The following is a 26,436-nucleotide window of genomic DNA, read 5'->3' as shown; positions in this document are numbered from 1 at the left end:
ATGCTAGATTTTCCAGTAGTATTGAACAGCCATGTCACAATAGTCTCTTGGAACTTGCTCTTCGCCACTGGTACAGCAGGCTTCAACGGAAAAGCTACAAGAAATTATCTTACTATTACGTCCACGTCCGATTCACTTTTACGCATCGTTATGGTAAGTACGTATCAGTAGCCGCTACAAGGAGCACAATTAGCGGCTTCATGTGCAGTTTTGTTGTCAGTATTAGACCCTTACTGCTATAATAAAATCAAGAAGGCAGCGCCAGTTGGCTCAGATCTTCAGAGCCCGTAGCATTTACTGAGATGAGCTTTCCTATCCCCTTTCCTACCTGAGGTCCGAACGATTTACCTAGTGTCCGTAGTCTGGCTACAGCTGGACAATCGGAAATGAGAGGCCTGCGAATTTCTCCTTCTTGTTCGCAGCTCCAGCAATGCGTCCGGTAGCATGGTCCCTTATAGACCAATGCTCCGTGCGGACCGCGGTAGTCTTGTATACTTTTGCACGCGTTTGACACAAGAACTCTCGCGATCAGATCTTGTTATACGCGTCAAATCTTTCTTGACTTAGCGCAGATGGTGAGCCCTCGTCACCTCAAGTCCGCGACTGCTAAGTAGTGCTAGTAGATTCCGCTCGCGACAGTCACCAGCAGAAGACAGACTGTGTCTATCAAATGACAATCAGGGGCAGAGCCCCGCCTAGCCAATCCATTAGCCGGCTCGTTCCAGTGTATGTTCCTATGGCCACAACCCCAGAGGATGGTGACTTTGTGCGTGCCGGCCAGAGTATTCAGCGCGTTCGTGCATTGCCTTACCAGCTTGGAGAATGTCACCGCTGAGTACAAAGCTTGTCTGTCGACCAGATTGGCTATATTATACTTGGGACTCGGATGACGTCCCGGTCATCGAAAAGGTGATGCCAGAACTTTAACTTGGAATACACTGGCGAATCCTGGGAGACCGTACGACTCGGCTACGTTGTAGGTATTTATACTAGAAAACGCCAGCATCGACTCCAGATACCATCTTTGATCCATGCACCGCATCATCGGCTTCCACTTTGAAGTTTGTCTTATATGTGGCCTATTCTGTAAGAAATGCCCCTCTCTGATGGGATTCGTTGAGTGATCTAAAAAACTCTGCTGGTTCGCCTACGTTGCATTCGGAACACGTTCCCGAGGCACTAAGTCTATACCTCTCAAATAATTGTCTTGAAGATTGCTTTTGACACCTTATTTGATGACATGAATTAAGTTAAAGGTAGACTGTGGTGTCGGACGACTCCGTTTGTTGCACTAAGCTAACAAAAGATAACAATCCTGCTGGAATTATTGCGTCATTCGTACCTATTTGACTCTTTTTGTCCTCCCGGTGTTTTCATAAAGGATTTTCAGCGACAAACTCGCCCTGTAAATTTTCGGGAGGAACACCCCTTATTGCCTCATTCCAATCATAAATGCGAGTATTTAGAGAATATCGGAGGCTCATTCGAGGGATGGGAATTCAACCGCCTCTGGTGTCACGTTCACAATTGCCACACATCAACGCGATATATGTCACAATGTTCGCAACATTAATGCTTTTCAGGTTCCAATTGCGGAGCCATTGTTTTACTTTAGCTTAACTAAGTTTCAATTCTCCATAATCAGTTTTTGAGAGTTTTACTGTGATAACTTTTTCACTATACTCGTTCTGCTTTTATGTCTACTCTTGTCTTCTAGCCTAATGAACATTTTTCATCTTTTGCGCTTTTCAAATAAATTGCTTTGCAGAGGATGCATTTTGGCTAGCGGTTCGATACAGGAAAAATTGGAACACTTACGCGTATGCGTTTATGAAACTGTCCAATTCGCACCACCTGGAATTTTGTTGTTGCCGCATAGCGGTATATGCAAGCGATTAATTACAGCCTGGATAAGTTGCTGTTAGTAGGGCTAGTGAAGTTGCGACGCTTTGTCCGTGAGCTAGGTGAATAGGTTTTAGCGTAGGATGAGCGGAAAGGATCGTCGTACATTTATGTCCTAACAGTTGGGCTTTCCTTGGTCTAAACATAAAAGATTTTTGAATAGCTCTATCATTTTCGATATATATTATTGCGACCTGTCTCCCCGCATTTAAACTCTCAATGTTTTTGAAGTATCAGCATCCTGCATCCCTCAAACTTTGAAGCACACAAGCCAAGTTTCAAGCTCGTTTAGAGAAAAGAAGAGAAAAGCCACTATAGTCTAAATGACCGTACAACACCTGGCCATTTCAGGGAGAATAAATTCCACTCGGGCTAATAACTTTTATCATTACACTTGAGAAGCCGGTGCTTGCTGAGGTAGTGACTCGCTTGTGAGCTCGCGGACTTAGAATTCACTCAAAGCAATACCTGTCTCGAAAGGCGACTAAAGGTATAGAGATTTGTGAGATAGTAACCTGAAAATCTAGAATTTTTATTATATTTTAGTAACATCTACCATACCTCTGAGACGAAACGATTTTTCGGATACGACCTTTCGCTTTCGCGTATGAGTCTACCTAAAATTTTGACTAGCTCTAACTTCAACGCGATGATGGTCGATTTGAATGCCAAAATGGACGCTGACAATACCTTGCTCGTTATATGTGGAACAAAGTCTTTGAAATTATAATGACAATGATGAGAGGTTTTGTAGCTTCAAGGGCCTCGTCGTTGCCTACACACTTTTCGAATACAGACTGTGAATTATGTCAACTGACCAGTAACCTACATCTTATCAGATCGGTGCTATTGCGATCAGCACTAAGCTTAGCAGTTGTCTTCCTGATGTGGGAAACTGGAGAGACATCAATATAGGCCTCGAAAGAGATCTCGCAGGGTTTGAGAAGTTCGCCCCCAAGTCTAACACTGACCACCTACATGATCCAGCTTTCGCTCGACGGTGGTATTATAGAATTACCTTGTTCATCGGACGTCAGATACCTTGAATAGTTCTCCTGTAAATATTGATGAGCATTAAAAAATCCTTTTCTTATGTTCTACTCAGGTTGTCGGCCATGTTATGAACGGTTGTAATAAAACCAGGCTGACTGGCGAATTTTGGAAGCGGATCGATGTTAGCAAGAAATTTAAGTCCCACCTGATTGATCCTCCTGTACTGACCACTTTAGTATTAACGTGATCCATTTTTGAGCAGCATGCGGAGCTTATATTTCTGCTTCACTTGCTATTCATCAATTTGGGCAAAGCTTTTAAAATCGCTCTTCGCCGGGTGGCAATGTCGGAGAAACAGACAGCTATTATAGGAGCAGCCTATGACGGCGCAAAATGTCACATGGTACATCGAGGTGAAAAGCGGAGTTCAACATTCTGTCATCCATACTATTCCCTTTTGCTATCAGAGGCGTTCTTCATGCTGCCTTATCCAGAAGATGTGTTGGGTTTCAATGGAATTTTATACCCAAACAACTCAGTAACGCTGATAATATCTTACTAAGTTATGGATTTTGGCCAAATATCTTTGGATTTAGACAAGGGGTGAGAGGAGTCGGAATAAATGTAAATACCGATAAAGCCATGGTTTTCAGTCTGACTGGTTATCACACTCTTACTATCTGTATTGGCAGGTAGAACACCCGACGCATCGACCAATTTGCCTATTTTGGTAGTGTTATTTCTGATGTTGGCTGCACAGAACTTGGATTTACTCTACGCACTAACAGTGCTGAATCCAAGTCCGCTACTTTGTTTAAAATCTGGAAAGGGCAATAATTCCATTGCTGGCTACGCTACACAGTAGAATCACCTATCCCAGAAGGGCCGGCCAGTTTGTCGACATAAAAGCAGATAGCGCAAAATAGTAGAGAAGGGGTGTAGGCTTCTCAGGAAGACCTATGTAGATCTCAAGCATATTTCGGCAAAACGGCATTAAAGAGGTTTAAATGAGATGGATTGGATGGATTGGGAACCATATATAAACGTCATCCCCTATCGTTTTCAGTTATGCTGATCCTATGAGAGAGATGAGACAACTTCTGATGGGTTGCCTCTGCCTTGGACCAAACTGTCAGCTAATCTTTGAAGTTTTGAACAACGGGTGTTCTGCCCATAGAGGAGAGTTTCGTGCAGCGAGGTGTGGTAAATAACTGCTTTCCAACTGGCTTAATCTATAATTAATAGTTACCAGTTCTGGAGATTTTTTGTTGGGGTAAAAAGTGAGTTGTTGGTCATGATTGTCTATTTCACTTGCGTCAGTTAAGCCGAGCCTAAAATCCATTTCTATGGGTTATATAATATATAATGCCCACACTCATCAATGGCAGTGGAAAATTCCCTCTTTGACTATAAGGATGTTTCGTAACTCCTCCAAACACAAAAACACAAAAAACCTTATTTGCTATGCAGTTTAAAATACTACAAATCAAACCTCATGAAAAAATCTAAAGTGTTCAAAGTTAATTTAGAATAGTTGCGTCAAGTGCTTCATTAGCCATTCTATAATATTCCATGCAAATCTTAAGTGAAATACGGAATTGCAGATAATTAGTGGCAGCACTTGTATGGGTCAGAACTAAAGCAAAAATGATCAAGTTTTTTTTTCAATATCAAGATAAATCTCAAGCTCAATAGATTGCATCTTCAACTTCAGGACGGGAAAAGGTCAAGCTGGCTCTTCTCCTCCCATAGATTATAAATCGATTTGCTGTGCACCTAGATATCTTCTATATTTCAGTTTTAAAAGATTCATCCACAATGGGGCCAGATAATCAAGAGACAACATGATGAATGGTTTCGTTATGAAGCAACACATTTTATTAGATATTTATTTGACGCAGAGCGGCCATTCGCTGTTGAGAAAAGAATAAATGATTTCATGACAAAGCAACTATTATTTGGATTTGAAGTAGGTTTTCGTAGATATTAAACATTTTTGTCCGTTCGATGCGTAAAAGGATTTAAGTTAAGCAAACTCATTAGGAGAGGTTAAAGAAGAAAAATAGATTAGATGGATTAGATGGATTGGATGGATTGGATGCGGACTGTGTTTCAAAGAACTTGACTTCTTTTGAAAATGTATAATAAGAACTCAACTACCTTCCCGTCTTTTATCGGAAATAGAAAAGTTTAAATTTTTTGGTGAACACTCCATAGAGATAATCATATCAACAGTCAGCGGCCTTACTAGTGAGAATGAAAATAATATTTTCTGCCAACCTATCTGATCTGAAGTAAAGAAAAAGATGAAAACAACAACAAACATATTTGAATGAAGGAAAACTTATGTTACCGTTTCAAATGTATGTATAATAGATTCGGATTTTGAACCACAAGGAAGGATTACTGAGTGAAAAAGAAAAGTAATCCAAAGTCATCCATCCACACGTCACTTTAAAGAAATCCTTTGGACGCGTATGCATCGCGATAGTTTCATTCGGAAAACAAATGCTATCTAGAAATAAGCGCTTCAGATATAAAGGTTTATGTAATTTAGTTAGGAAGGAAGCTTGGTTCACGAAAGAACTCCATAGGAAGGTGTGCTACTCCATTTGTAATTTATTTTTTTCAAAATAGCTTTAATTTGGGCCAAAGCTATAAGATCAAATATAGAGAAAATTAACAGTATTGGAAAATGATCAACTTCTTTTCCTTCATTTAATTTTTATTCAGAGCAAATAAGCAACTAAAATAAAAATTTACCTGAATGGTCCTCTGCCTAAGTATTAGCCACTTCTAACAACGCTTAACCTTGATGATCGGACATCATCTATTCAACCTTGCAAAATACTTTGTTTTTTATGAAGGTGACACGCCATGTTCCCAATACGTGCCCCAGCTATGTGCAACCACTTCCAATAACGCTTATCTTTAATGGTCGCAGTTAAGGTAGGTTTTTCTAACAAAATTCAAGATAAAAATAATAAGGTCTCCCCACAACAATAAAAAGTATTCGAAAAGATTTCCAAGAATCAGTGTCGGTTAAATGAAGTTTAAGAAACTAAAAAAATGGAACTATAAGTAAACCTAGTAGTCAACTAAGTGCTAACCATTCCAAGAAACGTATAACTTTGCTAATCGGATGAAAACGCGTTTTCTTTTAAATGTCGTTTCATGTATTGAATTCGCGAATGCTTTCAAGTGTTTCTGGAGTGCTTGTCCATATTCTCATCGGCGTTGAATTTACCAGAATAGTAATTATAATATGATGTTAACACTCTACTAGAATGCTTAAAAGAGAAGTAAATGCCAACAAAAACTGCAATATTGACTGCTTATGTGTAGGATTCGCACAAGAGTTGGGGTATCACGCCTAGCACTGCAAGAAAATTGTATACCTCTCGGGTGAGTTTAAGACACTCTCCAGTAAATTTTCTATGCTCCTTGTAATATTATCTGTTAAATAAAATACAGCTGAAATTTTGCGTTTCGTTGTCGGTTCGTATTGGAAACACTACTGTCAGTAACCACTTTAAAGAGAAAATGTGGATTTCTTCTAATGTCAGCTGAAATTTTCAAGAAAATCGCTTTTTGTTCACTACTTTAAACGCTTGGGACAGACTTCCTCATTGCCAAATTTTCTGCAATGATGTTTGAACGATGTCGAAAGGGAGGCTTAACTTTGTGTTAATTAGACCAATCGTTGACGGGATTTTTCCAAATTTGAACCAAAACTTCCCACTGTTCCAATGAATGATACCCTATCTAAAGGGCTGTCCACATATGCCCACTTTGGAAAGGCGGACACATCACTAGGTAGATCATATTCTGTTCATGAGCCCCGGATTTTCCGGAAAATTTTTAAAATATGGAAATATGCTATTATTTACTTTATTTGAGCAGATATCGGAACGGGTTGTATTTTTTGGCCTAGATAGCCGCACCATTGTGAATTTTTTCAGATTTTTCGGTTGGATAGTTACTGAGAACAAGACCTGTTACACTTTTCGGGGCATACATTTTGAGCCCTCATTCCCCTATGTTTAACCCAATACCAGAAATAAAATCTGTTTCGAAAAGTATTAACAATTTCATTTGCTACCCCACATGACTACATTCTGTGAATGAAGTAGAAGTAGAAGTAGTGCTCATTAGTATTTTTGCGTTCTTGTTTTAAGTACGGACACTTCAATTTAGATATTGTCCAGAGATTTTAGATTTTTCTTCACTCTCAGAAACAGGAAAAACTCGCACGGGATTTTGTCTGACTAATACAAAGGGAGAGGAACGGTAGACCATCCCTGAGAAGCCAGATAACGATTCACTAGTAACGTCAAGTGTGGCATTATTGTGATTAAGGACCCAGATCACGTGATTGTAAAAGTTCTGGGTGTTCCTTCGCACAATTCGCAGAAGTCTTTAAACTTCCAAAAGTACTGTTTAACAATTTGACCATAGGGAACAAATTCCCGATATACAATTCGTACGAATCCCAAAACAGATAATGAGGCTTCTACCAGGCTTATATATGGAAACGTCTTTTCCTTCTTGGACGGGAAATTGGTTTTAGCATATAGCCACAAGTACTCGTTTCCTAGAGAGCAACCTAAATATTTAAACCAGAAGCCAAACACAAAAATGGCATGCGGTAATTAAATCTTAAAAAGAGGGAAGAGGATGCGACGAAAGAATACTTACCTTAAAGGGTAAACGGTGTATAACTAAAAAATTGTTTAACATGAGGCTGACCTCCATGAAAACTAGACGCAAAATACGTAGAGAAGCTGATGTAATCATTATCCAGCAATATAAAACCGAAGTTTGGAACAGAAGTAGGCTAATCTCCAAAGTTTCACTTTCGGAAAGGTTAGCCATTTATGACCCCACGTTGGGCGCTATTTACAAAAATGTGTATGCACGAAATCAATATTTATGTTGACTATTTTCACCCCGAAAAGCTGGGCTTCAAAAACATTATAGATAAAATATAGATGAGGATGCAATTCGCACTTCCTTTCGGTCAGGGAATTTGGATAATAAGATAATCGACTATACGTGCATGGAAGTCCTCGACTTCTTATTAATTGACGAAATTAATAAATTTATTTGGGTTCATGGCACGTCGATTTGAACGACATGTGAGGAACCAAATACCAGGATGCATTGCATCTTGCCAAAGTGGATAGGAAGCAAACACGCCAGCATTTTTCGATTGGTGTCTTTTTAGAGTTGCATTTAAATGAACGTGGACTTGCACGGCCGAAATTTTCCAGTCTCGATTAGTCGATTTTAGTCCTCAGCTGGTGTACCACCAATTATCCTACAGGAAGTGTTGGGGGCTACTTGGGATTGGGGTATACGCCTAACAGAATAAAAAGAACACACAAGGATAATCTACTTCTTCATTTATGGATGCTTGAGATACAATGCTCTTGCTACAATTAGCAAAAGTAATCGAAGCTGTTCGAACTATTGCAAAAGAAATGTGGACACGTTAGAGAAGGCTCCAGTGTCTGCTATACAGGAGAGCAGGAAAGTTCAATTCAGATATTCATATACTTTGCTGATGGTGATTTATGGATGCAGTTAGCGGTACACTGTCGGCATAAAATTGTTCATTACTATGGAACCCTACAAAGTCTCTAATAATTGCCTGTATTTCGAAGAAAAAGATAATGGTAATTTTAAAAGAAGAATTTAAAGCGAAAAAATAGGCCGCGTTGGCAATTTTCCATTTTTTACCGACCATTTTGCATGGAGACCATTCAGTCAGATTGGCCAAGGTATTCAGCCATCACATACCTAAGTCAAAGAAAAGGCAATGGAACAAGGGAAGTTTGGAATAGGAAGTGGTTTTGGAGACTTCAAATATTCTTCGTAATATAGCAGAGAATATGGACGAAATGTCCTTCCTAACCAGGTCATGTGATGCTTCTATGTTTAAGTGGACAAGCTAGAGTGTAAGCGGAAAGCATAAACAGCTTCATTCACCATTAGTCGACAACCAATCCATGAAGTAGAGAAAGCACAGAGATCAACAATCAATTGTTTGATTGATTTATTGATTAAGTGAAAATTGACTGCGGATTACCTTATGGATAATCGAACTCTCTACACCCTCCAATATATGATAGTCCTTGTAAATATTAAAAGCGATCTGTACGGAAGCTTAAAGGCAAATGATTTTATAATGTCAGTGTTGTAGGACGAAAAAGGGATAAGTACTCAATTCCAAAAGCTGTTGTGGTGTGTGTGCCACACGAACTCATCTGGTATACTCTACAGCAATACTTAGTACCAGAAGAACTCGAGCGTTGGGCTAAATTGGCAGGTGTATCAAAATCGTTTCGTGTCTTTGTCGTGTAAACTGAGTTTCTGACTACTGATCCTAATGAAATAAGCACAATCACTGCCATTGGTAGTGACCTGTCCAGAAAGGAGGGATTTAAATATCTCGGGTCAATGCTATCAGCCAATGGAGAACTGCGTTATGAAATTATTTCACGCATTAACTGGTGTTCTTTGTGATCGACGTATCAACCGACGTCTCAAATCTAAAATTCATTGCAATGCCGTTCGTGCTATCGCTCTCTATGTTTCTGAGTGTTGGCCGACTATAAAAAACAATGAACAGCGTCTTGCGGTAATGGAGACGAAGATGTTATGTTGGACTGGTGGCATGTCATGCTTTGATCACATCCGAAATGAGGATATCCGCGATCGATATGCAGCTCCATAGCTCCGGTAGTGGAAAAATTGCGAGAGAGGCGTCACGTAATTCGCGCTAATGAGAATTCACTCGTCAAGACTGGTCCGAATATAGAAGTCGATGGTAAACGACCAAAAGGCCGACCGAAACAGCGGTGGCCTGATACGCTGGATAGGGGTTTGAAATTGGAAATTTCTATTGCAAAAACAGTTGAAACTAAGTTTTACACAAAGACTGTGGTGACTTAAACCGGAGCCAGCTTTGCAGGCTATGGAAAAAGGAAAACGATATCTGCGGAATAGATTCAGATGGGAATAACAAGGGACTATATCAATAACCAGTGAAACTGGACTAAAACTTGTGTTGCTCATTCCACGGACAAACCATCATGGCGTCAAAAATGCTTACTAATCGTGATAGCTATACGGAGGTGGGTCAGATTGAAAGACCAAAGTGGGAGTAGTATCGTCAACCATCGCAATTAATCTTGTTGTAAGTCCCACCAGAGGGGAATGTGAGGTAATGACAGTGTCAAGGATGTTGCACGAATCACAGAATGGGAGAAGAGTGAGAAGTAAGTAAAATAGATCGATTTTTCCAGCAGGGCTTTTATTGGGAAGCATTATGTGCGATAGTGCTCTATTTCCTTGGGATGGCAATTAATAATAATAATCGTTGGTGCAGCAATCCATATTTGGATCAGGGCCTTGAAGTGTGTTAGAGCACTTCATTCAAGACTATAACGGTACGCATATGATTACAGAGCCCTGTAGAAGGCAATGTGGTCAATGTGGTCATCATTGCGCTCGCCCGAGATTTTTGAGTCGACTGGTATCTGGCATCCAGTCACGATAACAAATCCCTCTGTCACCAGTGAGATTTGAACCGCAACCTTCCGCTACGAGAGCTAACCACTTGAGCCATCCGGATGACAATTATGATGTTGTATGTGAAAAATATAGCTAGTGCAGTGTTTGCAAAACACAAGAAGGATATGTAGAGGAAGCGAGTAAATGTCAGGGAATTTTTAGACACAGAAGTTCCTCCTAGGAATAACTAAAAAACAGAGGACATGTTTTTCATCATCATCAACGGCACAACAACCGGTACCCGGTCTAGGCCTGCCTTAATAAGGAACTTCAGACATCCCGGTTTTGCGCCGAGGTCCACCAATTTGATATCCCTAAAAGCTGTCTGGCGTCCTGACCTACGCCATCGCTCCACCTTAGGCAGGGTCTGCCTCGTCTTCTTTTACTACCATAGATATTGCCCTTATAGACTTTCCGATCATCCTCATCCATATGGATTAAGTGACCCACCCACCGTAACCCATTGAGCCGGATTTTATCCAAAACCGGACGGTCATGGTATCGCTCATAGATTTCATCATTGTGTAGGCTACGGAATCGTCCATCCTCATGTAGGGGGCCAAAAATTCTTCGGAGGATTCTTCTCTCGAACGCGGCCAAGAATTCGCAATTGTTCTTTGCTAAGAACCCATGTTTCCGAGTAATACATGAGGACTGGCAAGATCATAGTCTTGTACAGTAAGAGCTTTGACCCTATGGTGAGACGTTTCGAGCCGAACAGTCTTTGTAAGCTGAAATAGGCTCTGTTGGCTGACAACAACCGTGCGCGGATTTCATAATCGTAGCTGTTATCGGTTGCGATTTTCGACCCTAGATAGGAGAAATTGTCAACGGTCTCAAAGTTGTATTCTCCTATTCTTATTCTTCCTGTTTGACAGTGCGGTTTGATGTTGTTGGTTGTTTCGTCTTCGATGCTGACGTTGCCACAATATATTTTGTCTTGCCTTCATTGATGTGCAGCCCAAGATCTCGCGCCGCCTGTTCACTGCTCGATCTGGATGAAGGCAGTTTGTACGTCTCGGGTGGATCTTCCCATGATATGAATATCGTCAGCATAGTCCAGTAGTTGGGTGGACTTAAAGAGGATCGTACTTCTTGTATTTACCTCAGCATCACGGATCACTTTCTCAAGGGCCAGGTTAAAGAGGACGCATGATAGGGCATCCCCTTGTCGTAGACCGTTGTTGATGTCGAATGGTCTTGGGAGTGATCCTGCTGCTTTTACCTGGCTTCGCGCATTGGTCAGGGTCAGCCTAATCAGTCTTGTTAGTTTTGTCGGGATACCGAATTCTCTCATGGCCGTGTACAGTTTTACCCTGGCTATGCTATCATAGGCCAATCCAGCCAGATAACAACAGATTGTCCTTAGAGATGCAAGCGCTTTTAGATAACAAAAGAAGGAAGAAAGGAATATACAGTAAGAATGTGGTAATCGACAAGATTCCGATTAACGTTCTTTCGAAGAGATGACACGATTGAACGAGATTCGAATGTAAAGTCAATGGATTTACGAAAAACATCTTGCCTTGAAGCGTGGTGATTTGCAAAGTCCAACTCATGTCGTTCTAAAAAATAACGGATAGATAGTTACGCATACAATAACCCGATTCTAGACCGGTTTTAACTCACAGAAAGCTTTAAAAGTGGATTAAACATGTACTTTTAGATGGGCTGGTATAGGATATATCCTACTATAATGTTGAATTGTTCATTGAATTTCCATTTTCAACGTAAGGATCGGATATCAACTAAAAATGACCCAAAAAGCCAGAAAAACATTCAATACAAGCCGAAGCAGGATAGTTACTAGCAACCAAGTGAAAGGCTGAATTGCTACCCCATTGGCTGTTTGTATTGTTCGCTATTCGGATTCTCTTTTACGACCCCAATTTTTATTTGTGCTCATATGGACTATGTATCTCTCAGTTTTATTGAATCCAAGTAATAAAGCCGATTTTTATTGCTCTTAGTGCAGCATTCGGCAAGTTTGTGATGTAGTCATTCGACAGTTGACAAATTTATAACTGTGGAGTTATTCCCACATCAGTCAATCATGAATCTGAAACAATACAAAGGAATGATGTTGCATTGGTTGAAGTCGTAAATGCACTCCATTTTCTACTTTATCCTTCTACATATTCATTGTGTTGTTGACTGCAAAACAGAAGCATCAAAAACTTCCGAATTCCCTAAAAATGCAGTTTCATAGGAGTACATTAATAATATGTGTCAATGAGCGCAATTTCGTTTCAAGGGAACCGTAGGGGGATGCAATCATTGGAATTGGAAGTGACATGAAAAGGAATTCAGCTAGGGTAGATACAGAGATTGGGTAACAGAGTAGCTTTTGAGTCACTGGTTTCGCACACAAATAGCAGGTACTATGTCAGTAAATATTCCCGAAATCAGCAACATTTCAAAGAAAATCTGAATGTCAATTCTGGATCTTTGTGTCCGATTCCACCTTTGTGGTTTTTCCCGTAGTCTCATCAGGTATTCCAGCGAATATAAAATAATTGTATGTATATTTGTGGACTACGAATGTTTTAATAAGCAGGAAACTTCAAGAAATTTTAGATAGAATCAATTGAACCTCAATTATTTCAGTACTTCCTTCCCCACATTCTTGATAAAAATCTGATCATAATATGGAACTTGCTAAAGTTGAAAGGATGACTTGATAGAAAACAGCATTTTTACTCTCAGGGTCCAGTTTGAATGAATCGATTTTACCAAGTTGAAAATCTTGTTTCCTTTCGTTTCATGCTCCAATTTGGTAATTTAACCCACAAAAGTTTTTCTTGCAGGAAAAAAAAACTGGGAAAAACTTTGTAACGTTACATCTTAACATCAAATGGTTCCAATTAGAAATAAAAACACTTTCACTCATTTTTGGTCGCAAAAGCAGGCATACTATATTTGGAAACTTTCTCAGATTTCCTTGGAATTATGCTGAAAAATAAATTTCGTCGCTCGGTGAAAGTTTAGATAGGCAAGGTTGCATGGACGTGTTTCTGTTTTTCCAAGGTTAAGTGTTTTGTTTCTATCAGTCTACCTTGACACGTGATCTATTCTGAAACCACAGAAGTAAAAGGTTTGAAATTTGGTTAAACTTTGCGGTCTGTGAAACCCCTGCACGCAGTGGGCGACATCATTTGCCATTGATTCAGTTTAAAGGGGATTTCCTATATATTTCTGTAATATATATTTTAAATTCATTTTGCACAAACGTCGTTGTGCGGAGATATTCAGTGAAAAACCTCAATTAATGCTTTTGAAACTAATCAATCTAAATATGGAAGTGTTAAAGTCTACCCAAGCCAACATGGTACAATGATATTGTGACGCTTTTGTAGTCGGTAAGAACGCGGTAATATTGGTACCAATATATGACATTATATTGTGGCAAGAATTACTTTTGAAAATTATGAGTGACATCCGTTGCTTACAACGAGGACTAAAATAAAATTGCGGAGGAGATTTCGTAAAGCTCTGAGAACGGATGGGGTTCACGTTAAGGAAAGGAGTTTCCGCATGATTTATTCATTCATTCAGCATTGGTCATGGGGGCTTGTCAGAAATCTCCTGAAATGGCAGCAGCCGGATACCAGAGAACTTTACTATATGGGCTGATGCCATGGTAGGATAAAATTAGCCTACAACGGCAGAGGGAAAAGAGCAAAGCTTTAGGATGCGTAGAGGCCATTCGGAAAGATGCAAAACTAGAGGCAGGGGACTATTAATGCCAATATCGGAAGCTGGTCTTTGGGGCATGAAGTTTCTGCATTTATTTTGTCTCAGAAAATTCTTATTCGTTCCTAGCTAAAAATTCAAAATATTCTCTGACAAATATATTTTTATTTATTTAAATGCACCATTCATATGAGTTCACTTTATATAACTGCGTCGTGCACGCTTGTAACTTTGTTAGCAATAGTTTTAACCTTCCAAAAATTGCGTATTGTAGTGCTATATTTTAAACTTCTACGATGAACTTAAAGGGTGCTTTCGGATACATTTCTAAAATATGGTATTTTGCTACTATTAACTTTATTTAAGCAAATATCGGAAAGAGATGTATTTTGGGGCCGTGTTTCGTGTAGACGCACCATTGTGAATTTTTCCAGATTTATCAGTTGGATGAGACCGAGACCTGTTACACTTTTCTTGTGGCTTTCTCGCGCCTGAACGTCGTTTTGGCAAACACCAGAGGATGAAGCATATTTCGAAATGGAGAAATGGCTTCTATAATAGGCATAACAAGTTAGCGAGCATGATACACATAGTAACCGTCAAGTGATTATTTTCCAAATGGGGCGTGTCATTCGATCAAAGCAGCTCAAAACTCCCGTCTTAGGATGGACAAAAAGCTCAACGAAGAAATATTTTTGGGGGCATTGCTACAAACTACAAATTTGTCAGATTCTGGAACAGATGCACCATCATGGCTGAAGTGAAGAACAAATTTCTGGAAAAATGTTAAAATCAATGAATATTGCAAAGTATGCTTAAATGCAAGAAGGCAATGTCAACGACGCAGAAATAGGTCAAAATATCAAAAGCTCAAAGACAGTTATTGCGTTCTGCATTAACGTCTTATTTCCTCAGAATATTAGCCATGACGGGGATCTAGCGTTCAAATCAATTCCGAAGAAGTACCAGAGATAAGCAACGAAGAGATATTGGAAGCGCCAAGAACATGAGTCAAGTTAACAAGGTTCCCGGATTAGATGGCATAGCGAACATATAATTCCGGAAAGTGAAATCAACGATCGACGCGGTCAAGTTGGTGAGAAATCTGGATAAATTGGCCATAGAAGGAAGGAAATATGCGATGGTAACCGTTAACATACAAAACGCAAAGGTGGAAAGAAATCATTGAGGCGGCTGGGCGGAGCATTTATTTTACACGTATTTTAGTTTCTGATAGAAAGGCGACTTTGTTTCAACTCAGATAAGGGCCATAAAGAATATTGAACAACCTGTGGAGTATACAGAAATACAGTTGTAGCACGCCACATTGACGACGTCGAAATATACGCCAATAGAGCATTCTGGCAAATAAAGTCATGGTTGGAAAATTTTTGACCGTCCCTCGCAGAGCACAGAACGGCATCTAATGACAAAACATGTATAATAGCTAGGATGATGCCTACCGATATCTTGGCGACTGCTGTCCTACGTAATCACAAACCAAGTTATGAAAATGGTAAACCAAATGCCGTTCGATGGCAGTCGGCAAGGAATCTATCACTGGTAGAGTGGCAGAAATAATGCAACGAAAGCAAGAAAAGTCGCTAGACATATAGATGGATACCCAACGTGGAGAGCGGGATTAAACGAAGGCGTTGACTTTAGTTTTTAGGCGGATATGGCGACGATCGAGGATACCTCCATCGATTTTGTTATGATGAATCATTGAACTCCTGGAGATGTGAATACGTAACGGAGGATGCGGAGCATGTACGCTTCCATTGCTCAAGGTGCGCATCATTCAGAATGGAAATGGAACCGGGAGCCAGCACTCACTTATTAGCGAAGCGTTCGTGAAGAACATCTGTGGAAGAAGCAATGAAGAATATACACGGAATACTAAGGCAAAAAGAAAGAAAGGAAGAGGGTCATAATCATGAATAACAGTTAAATACTAATCCAGCCCGGCGACGTAATGCCATATGGCAGTCCTGCGGGGAAAGTGATGAAGAAAGGAGGAGTGATGAAGAATACCGTGGAGAAAACTAAATATTTGGAGAAGAACAAGATGAAAACCAGAAGCAGTGCCCCAGGTGTGAAAGGCTTTATGTTTTGTGTCTGAATATTTGGGTACACGATGGCTACATTTATATATAGCTCTTTGTACACTCATAGTTCGTACGTTGAATATACCCAATATCCGATTCGATGACATTTTATCTTTTAGGGGGTAGTAATTTGACGCGAAAGAGGCAGCTTGGATCTGCTTTTCCAGTATAATGCTTCATAATAAAACCAACATTACCCGATATTACGGACCTGGAATGAACTTTAAGATGACCTTCAATAATAACATAATAATACACTGTTATTAACTAACTCAGTGTCCGGATAGCTGAGTGGTTAGAGCACAAGGCTGTCGTACGGAAGGTCGCGGTTCAAATCTCGCTGACGGCAGTGGGATTTGTATCGTGATTTGACGTCAGATACCAGTCGACTCAGCTGTGAATGAGTACCTGAGTCAAATCAGAGTAGTAGCCTCGGGCGAGCGTAATGATGACCAAATTGCCTCCTACAGTACTCTGTAGTGTACCGTTACGGTCTTGAATGAACTGCTCTAACATACTTCAAGGCCCCTAATTTTTAGCAGGTTTTTCGGGTTGGTAGTTTCCGGTTCCCTCAGTCCTTTCCTTTGCTGCAATATTAAAACTAATACCTCGTTTCGGAAAGGCATGTCATTTGATAACCTACATGGCTATATTCAGCGAAAGAAAATGCACCCTTCTTTTAGTGTGTAATGAATTCGCCGTATGCATTCTAACTTTTCTACCGAATTTCAGGTGAATAGGTGCAACCCCTCCGAGTTACGGCGGAAAGATAGTTAACTTTTCATCAAATATAGAAAGAGAGAGGAATGAAACTAGCAGAAACGAACAGGAGCAAGAAAATTAAAGGAGGAGGAGCAAATCGATTCTAGAATAAAATGGCAGAAGTTGGTAACTAAGGTTTATTGAGCACAAACACGGAATTCTCAATGTACGGATGGTAGTCCGTTCAAATTTTCATAAAATAAAAATTGTGAACCAATACAAAAAAAAATTGATTGTGATACTAAAAGCAAAAAAGTAGGACATCCTTTGAAAACAAAAGAAGAAGAGATGAAATGAATCCCATGATGATCTTCTCGAGAGGCATGACACAGTAGGGGTTGCACTGTAAATTGTGGCCCTTTGGTAGACCTCAATGTGGCTAGCCCCTCATTATTTTCTTTTTGAATTTCTGTTTAGTTTCTCATCTCAAATTTGTGTATGGCATTAGAACATATGTTACTGAGATTTTAGCCAATTCGACTGTTACACTTTCAATTCTTCACCAAGAGCCCAAAAATCTACAAAATGGTTTTTGTGACCAAAGTTCATGAATGATGAGAGATTTTCTCTACTTTTTTTATGTCACCGCAAAGGTTCAAAATTTTCTAATTGAAACATGTAATGGAATAACTATTACAGAAATTATATGTATCTAAAAACAAAAGTTCAAAGTCATAGTAAAAACAAGCTAAACCAATTGAACACACATAAATTTGTCATGAGCTTATGCCGCGATGACCTAGTCTTCAGTATATGTTCCCTTTGGGTTGTTGAAACGTTAGTGGGTTACTAAAAAGGTATAAAAAACATTGGTACAGATGGTGCCCAATTGCCAAATACCACTATAAGCTGATTTTATATAAATAGTTTACATCATTATTCATGCTTCGATCACCAAGAATCCAAAAGAGTAATGAAAATATAATGATAGCACATAGAAGGGGGGTTGAAGGGTGGTATGTTTCCCTAAAGGGTTGCTGATTCACCACTGTTTTTTTCAACAAAGTTTGGGTAACGCACGCTCATTTAATACTTAGAGCTCCTACTCTCCCCTTCACAGGCTGCTCGCCCCGTTGACAGAGATGAGCCAACTGGCCCTCCAGGTTGGGGGCTGTACAATAGGCTAATAACCAATTAACAGCATACTATTGTCATGCAACCCGAAATTGAGGTTAGCTAGGAAATACAACGACGATTGCGGCTACGGAAAAAAAAACAACGAATCTGAAACCTGGAACGAACTTTCAGAACAGCCGCTTTTAGAGCCCTTATTGACCAGATCGCAAAGTACAAGATATATGGCTTGGAGGTCTAGGAAACGAAAATATTAGGTAAGAACTGGTATATTTATAGTGAAAACTACATTTTTTAGAAGATTAAGACAACTAAGTAAAAGACGAATTCTAAAATCGCCTTGAGCCAGTATTTGATTCATCTATTTCATATATCTGAATGCCGACATTTTTAATCCAAACAACTTTGCGATGCATTGCTAATAAAAGTTATAAAAGGTGAAAACGCAACAAAAGCCGAGAAATTTGTGAAGCATGCGGTGAGAATGCTGTGAGCGAAGGCGCCGGACCCAGAAGTGGTTTGCCTGATTCCGTTCCGGAAATTTGGATACCGAAGATGCACCTAGATCTTGTCGACCAGTTACTGGTAAAGTCGATGAAATAATGCAAATGGTCGACGAAATCGGTATGCAAACTATCAAGAGATAGCGGAGACACCAAACATTAAGCGCATGATAGTTTCGAATATGCTAAGAAGAGCAGACCACTGAAAAAAGTTCCTTGTTTAAGTGCCACATGAATTAACGCAAAGAAATTTGGTTGACAGAATAACCATCATTGAAATGCAACCTTTAAACCAAGCTGATCACGTCTCGAGACATACAAACTGCCTTCATCTAGATTGGGCAGCTGCACATCAAAGAAGGCAAGACAAAGTGCATGGTGGTAACGTTAGCACCAAAACCCAACCAACCAACAACATCAAATCGCACTCGTCAAACGGGAAGAATAAAGATAGAAGACTACAACTTTGAGACCTTTGAAAATTCCTCCTATTTAGGGTAGAAAATCACAACCGATAACAGCTTCCTCTTTTTCTTGAGCGTTTGTCCCGTTCACAAGCGGGGTCGGCTCGTCGTGATCGGTTTCGCCATTTGGCTCTATCGAATGCCTGATTTGGGTACAATCTCGAGGCTTTTAAATCGCCACCCAGCGTGTCAAGCCACTGTTGTTTAGGCCTGCCTTTTGGTCGTTTAACATCGACCTTAATGTTCAGACCAATCTTGGTAAGTGAATTTTCGTTAGAGCGAATTGCGTTACCATACCATCGAAGACGCCTCTCTCGAAATTTTTCCATGATCGGTGCCCCTCCATATCGATCGCGGATATCTTCATTTCGGATGTGATCAAACCGTGTCACGCCACTAGTCCAACGCAACATCATACGTCGATCACAAAGAACACCATTTGTGGAACGCCACTTCATCGAGGATGCGTTAATGCGAAAAGCAATTTCATAACGCAGTATTCCATTGGCTGATAGCGTTGATCCGAAGTATTTAAATCGCTCAGTTCTGGGCAAAACACTGCCGCTGACAGTGCCTGTTACACGGGGATCGGTAGTAAAAAATTCAGTTTTCTTTAGCTTCAATCTGAGACCGTGTTGCATGAGGCGATCATTCCATTTTTGGACAAGTTGCTCGAGATCATTTTTGCTATTACACGCTACGAAAACATCATCTGCATAAGGCAGTGTGTAGGGCGCTGGACGTTGGATGTCCCATGCGGCGGTGTCTATAACAAAGACAAAAGAGGAGTGGTGAGAGGGCGCTTCCTTGATGAACACCAATGGAGACACGAGGCGGTTTCGATACACCCGCCATACTTCGAAGATCGTGGTAGGCCAATTGAACCCAGCACGCGAGTTCTTCTTGCATTAAGTGTTGCCGTAAAACATACCAGATGAGTTGTTGTGGTACACGGTCAAACGCTTTCTCTAGATCCAGAAATGCAATGTAAAAAGGGCGATGCTTCTTATGGTGTTGTGTATCCATGAGGAACCGCGCAGTGTGTATTGCGCCAGTAGTTCCGCAGTTCTTGACAAATCGGGCTTAATTCACGGTTATTTCAACAATTTCGCGAATTCGGTTGTCAAGAATGTGTTCAAAAATCTTCATTGTATGGGAAAGTAATCGGATCGCACGGTAATTTGAACATTCTGCTGGTCTACCTTTCTTTTTCCATATTGGAACAGTGGTATTTTCTTGCCAGTCAGATGGTGTTCTTTCTTCAGGAATAACCCGATTAAAGAATTCACTGAGCCACAGGGTTGAGTTCCAACTCTTCGCTTTCCAGAGCTCAGATGCGATGTCGTCAGATCCTGTTACTTTCCCCGATTTTATTCGTTTTATTGCCTCCTCGACTTCAGTTGCGCTCACAGGTGGAACTGGTCCAAATGTTGGCAATAATTATGGAAGTGGAGGATGAGCAAATTCTTCAGTTGAAATCTGCTCGAAGTATTCTCCCCATCTATCCGTCGCGGCTCGACGGTTGGTAAGCAAAGTACCATTCATGTCATTAACGCAACAGGAGTGTTCGACATCCTGTGTACGCAGTTTACGGCTTTTAGCAAGTCGTTACAGATCTCTCCGGTCATCCCGAGTTTCCAGTTTATCGTTAAAATTTTTGTAATGGTCCGCTATCTGATCTTGCACATTAGTCAGGGTCAGCCTAATCAGTCTTAATAATTTCTTTGGGATACCGAATTCTCTCATGGCCGTGTAAAGTTTAACCCTGGCTATGCTGGCATAGGCGGACTTAAAGTCGATGGAAAGATGGTGCAACCTTCCGTACGACAGCCTTGCGCTCTAACCACTCAGCTATCCGGACACCATGGTAATTAAGGTCACCGGCAATGATGATATAGTCGTCAGCAAGCACGTGACAAGTTTTTTCACCGACAAATTGCCAGAAGGCATCTTGGCATCAGGTCGGCCTAGCTTTTGTGTGGCTTTTGTGAATTCCTCGGTCTTTCCAGTTAGGATGCCAACATTTAGCGTGCAGACACGTATTTGTTTTGTTCGGACTAACTTACTTACGTCCTGACGCCGTCCACGCGTCAATTACCCTTGCTCACTTCTCGATAGAACCAGGGGCCGTCCTGCCGCAATGTCTGAGGTGGACGCCCTAACATTTTTTCGAAGCTTGTTACTGGATTCGGCCATCTTGAATTATTTATACTTCTTTTATAATACTTTTATTTTAATTTAATTTATTTCCTATTTCTTTTGAGTTTTTCTTCTTTTAATTTTTATTTCTGTTCTTTTCGCTTTATCGAGCTGATGTGTTTTTCTTCTGCGGATTTAATGATATTATAGCAATGAAGATGATTTATTCTCTTTTAGATTTGAGGACTTCCTCTGCTCCACCCTCTTCCTCTTGTAACCTGCAAATCTCACTCTGAAAGGGGCGTCCTTCAATATAATGGCCTGAGAATGCCTAGATAGGGTTGGAATGGAAAGGAAAACATCGAGGTTGCGATCCGTCAGGGATCTTCCTTTTCGATCGCCGCACTCGGGCCCGAATTTTTACAGCTTCACCCGCGCGCATTTTCAGGTTCAGCTCGCTAGGCTCGCACGAATTTCTTTTTGTTTTTCTTTCAGGATCCGATGCGGACCCACGCACTGGAAAGCACACGTGAGTTTTAGTATGATAACACATGAGGGATCGAATTACTCAAAAGATCCCCATATTCCTTAGTCTAGCTAGTACAAAGCCGTGCAAGTACGTGTTGAAAGAGCACTGCGATGGAGCTTCAATATTTACGGGCGGACCTGCACCGTCAATTTCGCCATTTTTTAATATTTCTGAGATAGCTCCCCTCTTGGTCGTCTACAGCGACTCATGGTCTTTTGGTCTTGTCATTGCAACCTGCTTGCTCACAATTTTGCCAATCAATTTGAAAAGGTCAGTTAGATTTATAACGCTTCAGTTCCTCTCATGTTATTCACACAAATCTCGTGACTTAAACCGCCCTATGGGAATTTATCCCACATTGGGCGCCATTTAGAAAAAATCCGAGGTGTGGAATTTCTGAATGAACTCATGTCATTTTCTATTGACATTTATGTAATAAAGTAAGAAATTTAAATCGGATCAAAAATAATTTTTTATAGGGCAATAAACCACGTCCGTTACTACTAAATGTTATTTACAATCCTTGAGTCATAGAACTTCCTCTTCCGTTTGAGTTGCCTTCTATGACACGATAATTCTGAGCATATTTGTACTCTTCACGTGTTCTATTATATAATACATAATAATCCGTTTAAATCGACCAAAAGCGTGTAAATATTCGCGCTGCAGATGCTTGTATCTTATATCGATGGTATGCAATGCGAGCCGTTAAAGGTGCGACGATTTACATCCGACCAAGACGATGCAAGAAACAGTGCTATCAATTGAGGATTGTTGCTACTAGCGTTGCAAGGTTGTTGCCCATTTCCCGACATAATTCTCCAAACATAAGTTGATGAGGAAATGTCACCGTCTCTAAAGTAAAGCCAGTTTGCCTGTAACACAGAAAACATGAACGCCGACAGACGAGCAGATACTTCCTTGCTTTTATTATAATAGGATTTTAGATTTCTGCAAGTTCGTGGAAGCCCTCAACGCTCCCTTGTGATTCATGAGTAAAGGAGCAAAAGTGGCGGTAAGCGGAACAAAATCACACCAAACACATCTATTGAAGGGTTGTTTGCCACCATTGTGTATTCTTGCACTTAACTTAAATCTTTTAATGACTGAAATTGGAGTAAGCGTGAAACTTGAGGTGACTAATTCAGCTCCATTTTCCGATGGTACGAATGCTTCCACAGAATGCAGCAATACGTGCTGGCGGTGCTAATGGACTACGTAAGGAGGATTGCATTCACCCATTTATACCGACTTACATGAGATTCACTTTATTTTAAATTTTTATGATACTACCTTGCCAGGAATAGAGCGAAGGTGCTCCACTCGAACTGTGATACTATCATAAGCATTTCAGATTGAAACCGAACTTCTAGTATGTCCTCCATTCTAATGCATTTTTCATACCACAAAAGATTTGAATCCGCACAACTCATTTATAATATGGTTGACCAGAATGCCAATATCCTTGCTTACAATCCTTGCATTTCATACAGCAAGAGGAGGAGGATTTCCTGATCAATAGCTGAGAAATGAACTGAATATCTTTTAAGGATCTACTCGTATCAATTGTAATACCCCTGTCCCAAATGTCCAGGAATATTTTAAGGGATCCAATATTGTCAGGACACATAGCTCGGTATGCAAGGGCTATCCTTGTTAACATATTATTAGCAATGCACCAATAAATATTGAGGGACATGCGGGCTATAATGGTTGGGGTAAATGTCTTCACATTATCCTTTAATTGCACTGAATTCAATTTGTTGGAATTACTAAACATGAGAAAATCCCGAAGAATTCATTCAACGGCGGTTTTCACAGCACACACGGTAACGAACTCTTCCCATGCCATCTCATGGGATTAAAACCTCCAACTATGTGAAGCTAGGATACAAACGATATCCATTTCACGAACTTCTAATCATGACCTGCCTTACACAGTCCCGGGAGCAAAGCGGAAATTGAAATGAAGCAGAAACCTGTAATTAAGTCCTTCCTAAATTTGCATGATACAGTACCGTGTGCAAGTTTTGCGACAGTTATCTATTTAGCATGATCAGGATTCGCTACGTTACCTTCCATTCAGCCTGAGGCTCTTCTGTTTCTTGTTCGGTCGGTTCAAACTGTTGTTGTAAGAGAAGCAGCAGGACGACGAAGCGGATTGCTTGGCCGACGAGCAATGCTGATGGTGCGGAGTCTTCGTCGGGCTGTTGCTGTTGGTGCGTTGCCGCGGCGACGCCGTCGAGTCAATCGGTGCACTGAGCTGGCGATTGAACTCGGTCTTGCGTCGATGGATATCGGTAAGACTGTTCTTGAGACCACTCAGGGGTCCGCTCCCGGTCGACTGATTCACCTGACCCTGAATCGAATCGCTCAGGAGACCTATGTTACAACTATTGTTGATTTTACTGTACTTGCTCCTACTACTACCGCGTGCATCCTTCGAGTCACTCTTAACACGGGGCCGACAGGCGGGATATGTTTTCACGTTACCGTTCGCGAGCAAGGACTTGGAGTGGGCGCTCTTCTCGTCCAAATAGAGACTCAAGTACTTATCACTGGGCTGCAGGGAGTTATCGGAGACCGTGTTGGATTTGACGATTATCTGGCTTTTAGGGTACTTCTTGTCCGCGCCACTCCGCGCCTTCAGAGAGAAATTGCGTAACTTCCGCGAATGTTCTTTGATTTTGTTGGCGTTGAGGAACGAGGGGCTCTTGGCGATGTTCTTGAAGATATTGTTTGTCTTTTGCACCACGTGCTGGGACTTTCCGCCACTACTGTAGAGGCTCGGTTTCGAGTAGATATTGCAGTCACTGTAGTGGCTCTTGAGGAGCAAACTATTGGGGTCTGCCTCGTCCAAGTGGCTGTAGCGCGTTATTGGGTCGGAGCTGCTGAGGTTGTGCGCGACAATGTTCTTGTACTGCGAATTGCAGTAGATATGAGCGTCAGTGTAGTTCAAATTCTGGAAATTGTTACTTGAACTATCACCGGCACCGGCACTAACGGTTCCACTACCGCCACAACTACTACTGCCGCCGTTACCCGCTCCGTTTAGGATTCCCGCGTAATCCAAAATCGCGCTGTTGGCCTTGCTGTATAACTGCTGGTTCGCACCACTGTAATGCGCGGATAAGGACTTCCCGTACCGAGCGTGATGAGCGGCGGTTGCCGTCGTTCCCGTACTTCCCGTCGGCGTACCGGTCGACGATATGACGTCATCGTTACAAACGCTACATACGTCGGACGACGCGGGAACGTTTATATTATTATCGCTACTCGACGAGTTATTCCTGTCGTTGTCGGTCTCATTCCGTAAACAAACTTTATTTGTCTTGATTTGCTTGAAGGATTCACAACTGCACGATGCCGATTTCAGGAGGTTGTAATTGGCGCCACTACCGCTTCCGCCAGCGCCACCGCTTGAACCGCCGCTACCGCTTTGGACTGTGTTACCGCTCGTGAGGTTAATCAGAGACTGTCGAAGTAATTGGTGACTTAGTCGCTGCTGTTGCTGAGGATCACCGCCACCGCCACCGCTCGAATTTTCCCCGCTGAAAAGAAAGAAATGAGAGTTGCGCATGAGATTGGGCTTTCTACTTTACTTTCATACATGGACTACCCTACATACTATCCAGATGAGGAGAACTAAAGCAGAAGCAACGGAAAAGTCTCAAAGCAAACGTGCCGTGGAGCAAAAGCTCCGAGCAACCGCACCATTACACAACACACGTCGCGAATTCGCAGCCAAACGAGATTCCGACCGACTTCCATACACTCGAAACCACATGCAACCAGGTCGGCCCAGCTTTGACCCCTCAGCTGTGAAGCTGCTCCAGCTTCCAGTCAGCTTCCAACCAATTGCCCCGGCATTCCTCGTCTAAGGGGAGCTCTCCATGGAGAGATGCAGAAGCGAATGGAATGGATGCTGGGTACTTTCACCAGGGCAGAAGCTAGTGTACGACTGGACGGAAAGAATTGTGTGGAATTTCGAGATAATGAGTCCAAGCTACAGCAAAGGGACATATTCTGTCCTAGTGCCACTGATAATCGTTTGGATACCTAGTTATTAAGAATATTATCTAATTTCCGTAGAACGTGATTGTTTTGGTAAAGCTAGGACACTTCTATCGAAGATGACTGATAGAATTAAGAAGCAATAAGCCAGGGATGCTGATGGATTCTTGTTATATGGTGAGAGCTGGTTCCTTAATGATACATCTGTTGTTTGAAATAATTCTAGTTTTCACGTTTTTATCAATTTTTTCCACTCATTTTCTTCACAGGAATTGAATGCTGTGTGGTCAGTGGTACTGGTTCCAACATGTCTACACTTTACACCGAAACCATGAATTATTGATGGGGTTAGTGGCTTCAAAACCGGATAAGAAAATTCTAGATAAAAGGGTGAATGGTGTGTGCTTGATTTGGCTGATTCGATGAACGATCAGATGGCTATGTGGCATGTATGAAATGAAAGATATTTGTATCTTAGTTTGTGGTATTATATAAAAATGAAAGAAAGAAGCCTTGAAAAGCGTACACTGAATTTGAAGATTCATACACATATGTACATATCTACAAAGGTTGTCGCAACTCAAGTTTATGCAGATTGCTTAAACTTGAACTAGGAGAACCCAAGTCTTGGAGTCTTGACTTGATTATTCCGAATATGTACAATGTTTGGTGTGCTA

General features: G+C 41.0%; 1 protein-coding gene across 8 annotated transcripts in view; it reads right to left on the bottom strand.

Annotated features, from left to right (window-relative positions):
* The window catches only part of LOC119647771 (probable serine/threonine-protein kinase DDB_G0272282), a 498,077-nt gene that overhangs the window by 296,563 nt on the left and 175,078 nt on the right, over nucleotides 1–26,436 (bottom strand). For all 8 annotated transcript variants that reach the window (XM_038049004.1, XM_038048970.1, XM_038048957.1 and 5 more), the window contains exon 2: nucleotides 23,821–25,296. In XM_038049004.1, the coding sequence (XP_037904932.1) occupies nucleotides 23,821–25,296 (1,476 nt within the window). The remainder of the gene's footprint in view (nucleotides 1–23,820; nucleotides 25,297–26,436) is intronic.

This window comes from Hermetia illucens, chromosome 1 (genome assembly GCF_905115235.1).
Source record: "Hermetia illucens chromosome 1, iHerIll2.2.curated.20191125, whole genome shotgun sequence".
In the NCBI taxonomy this organism is placed as follows: domain Eukaryota; kingdom Metazoa; phylum Arthropoda; class Insecta; order Diptera; family Stratiomyidae; genus Hermetia; species Hermetia illucens.
The sequence above is the reverse complement of the archived record's forward strand: the minus strand, read 5'-3'. Positions and strand labels throughout refer to the sequence as shown.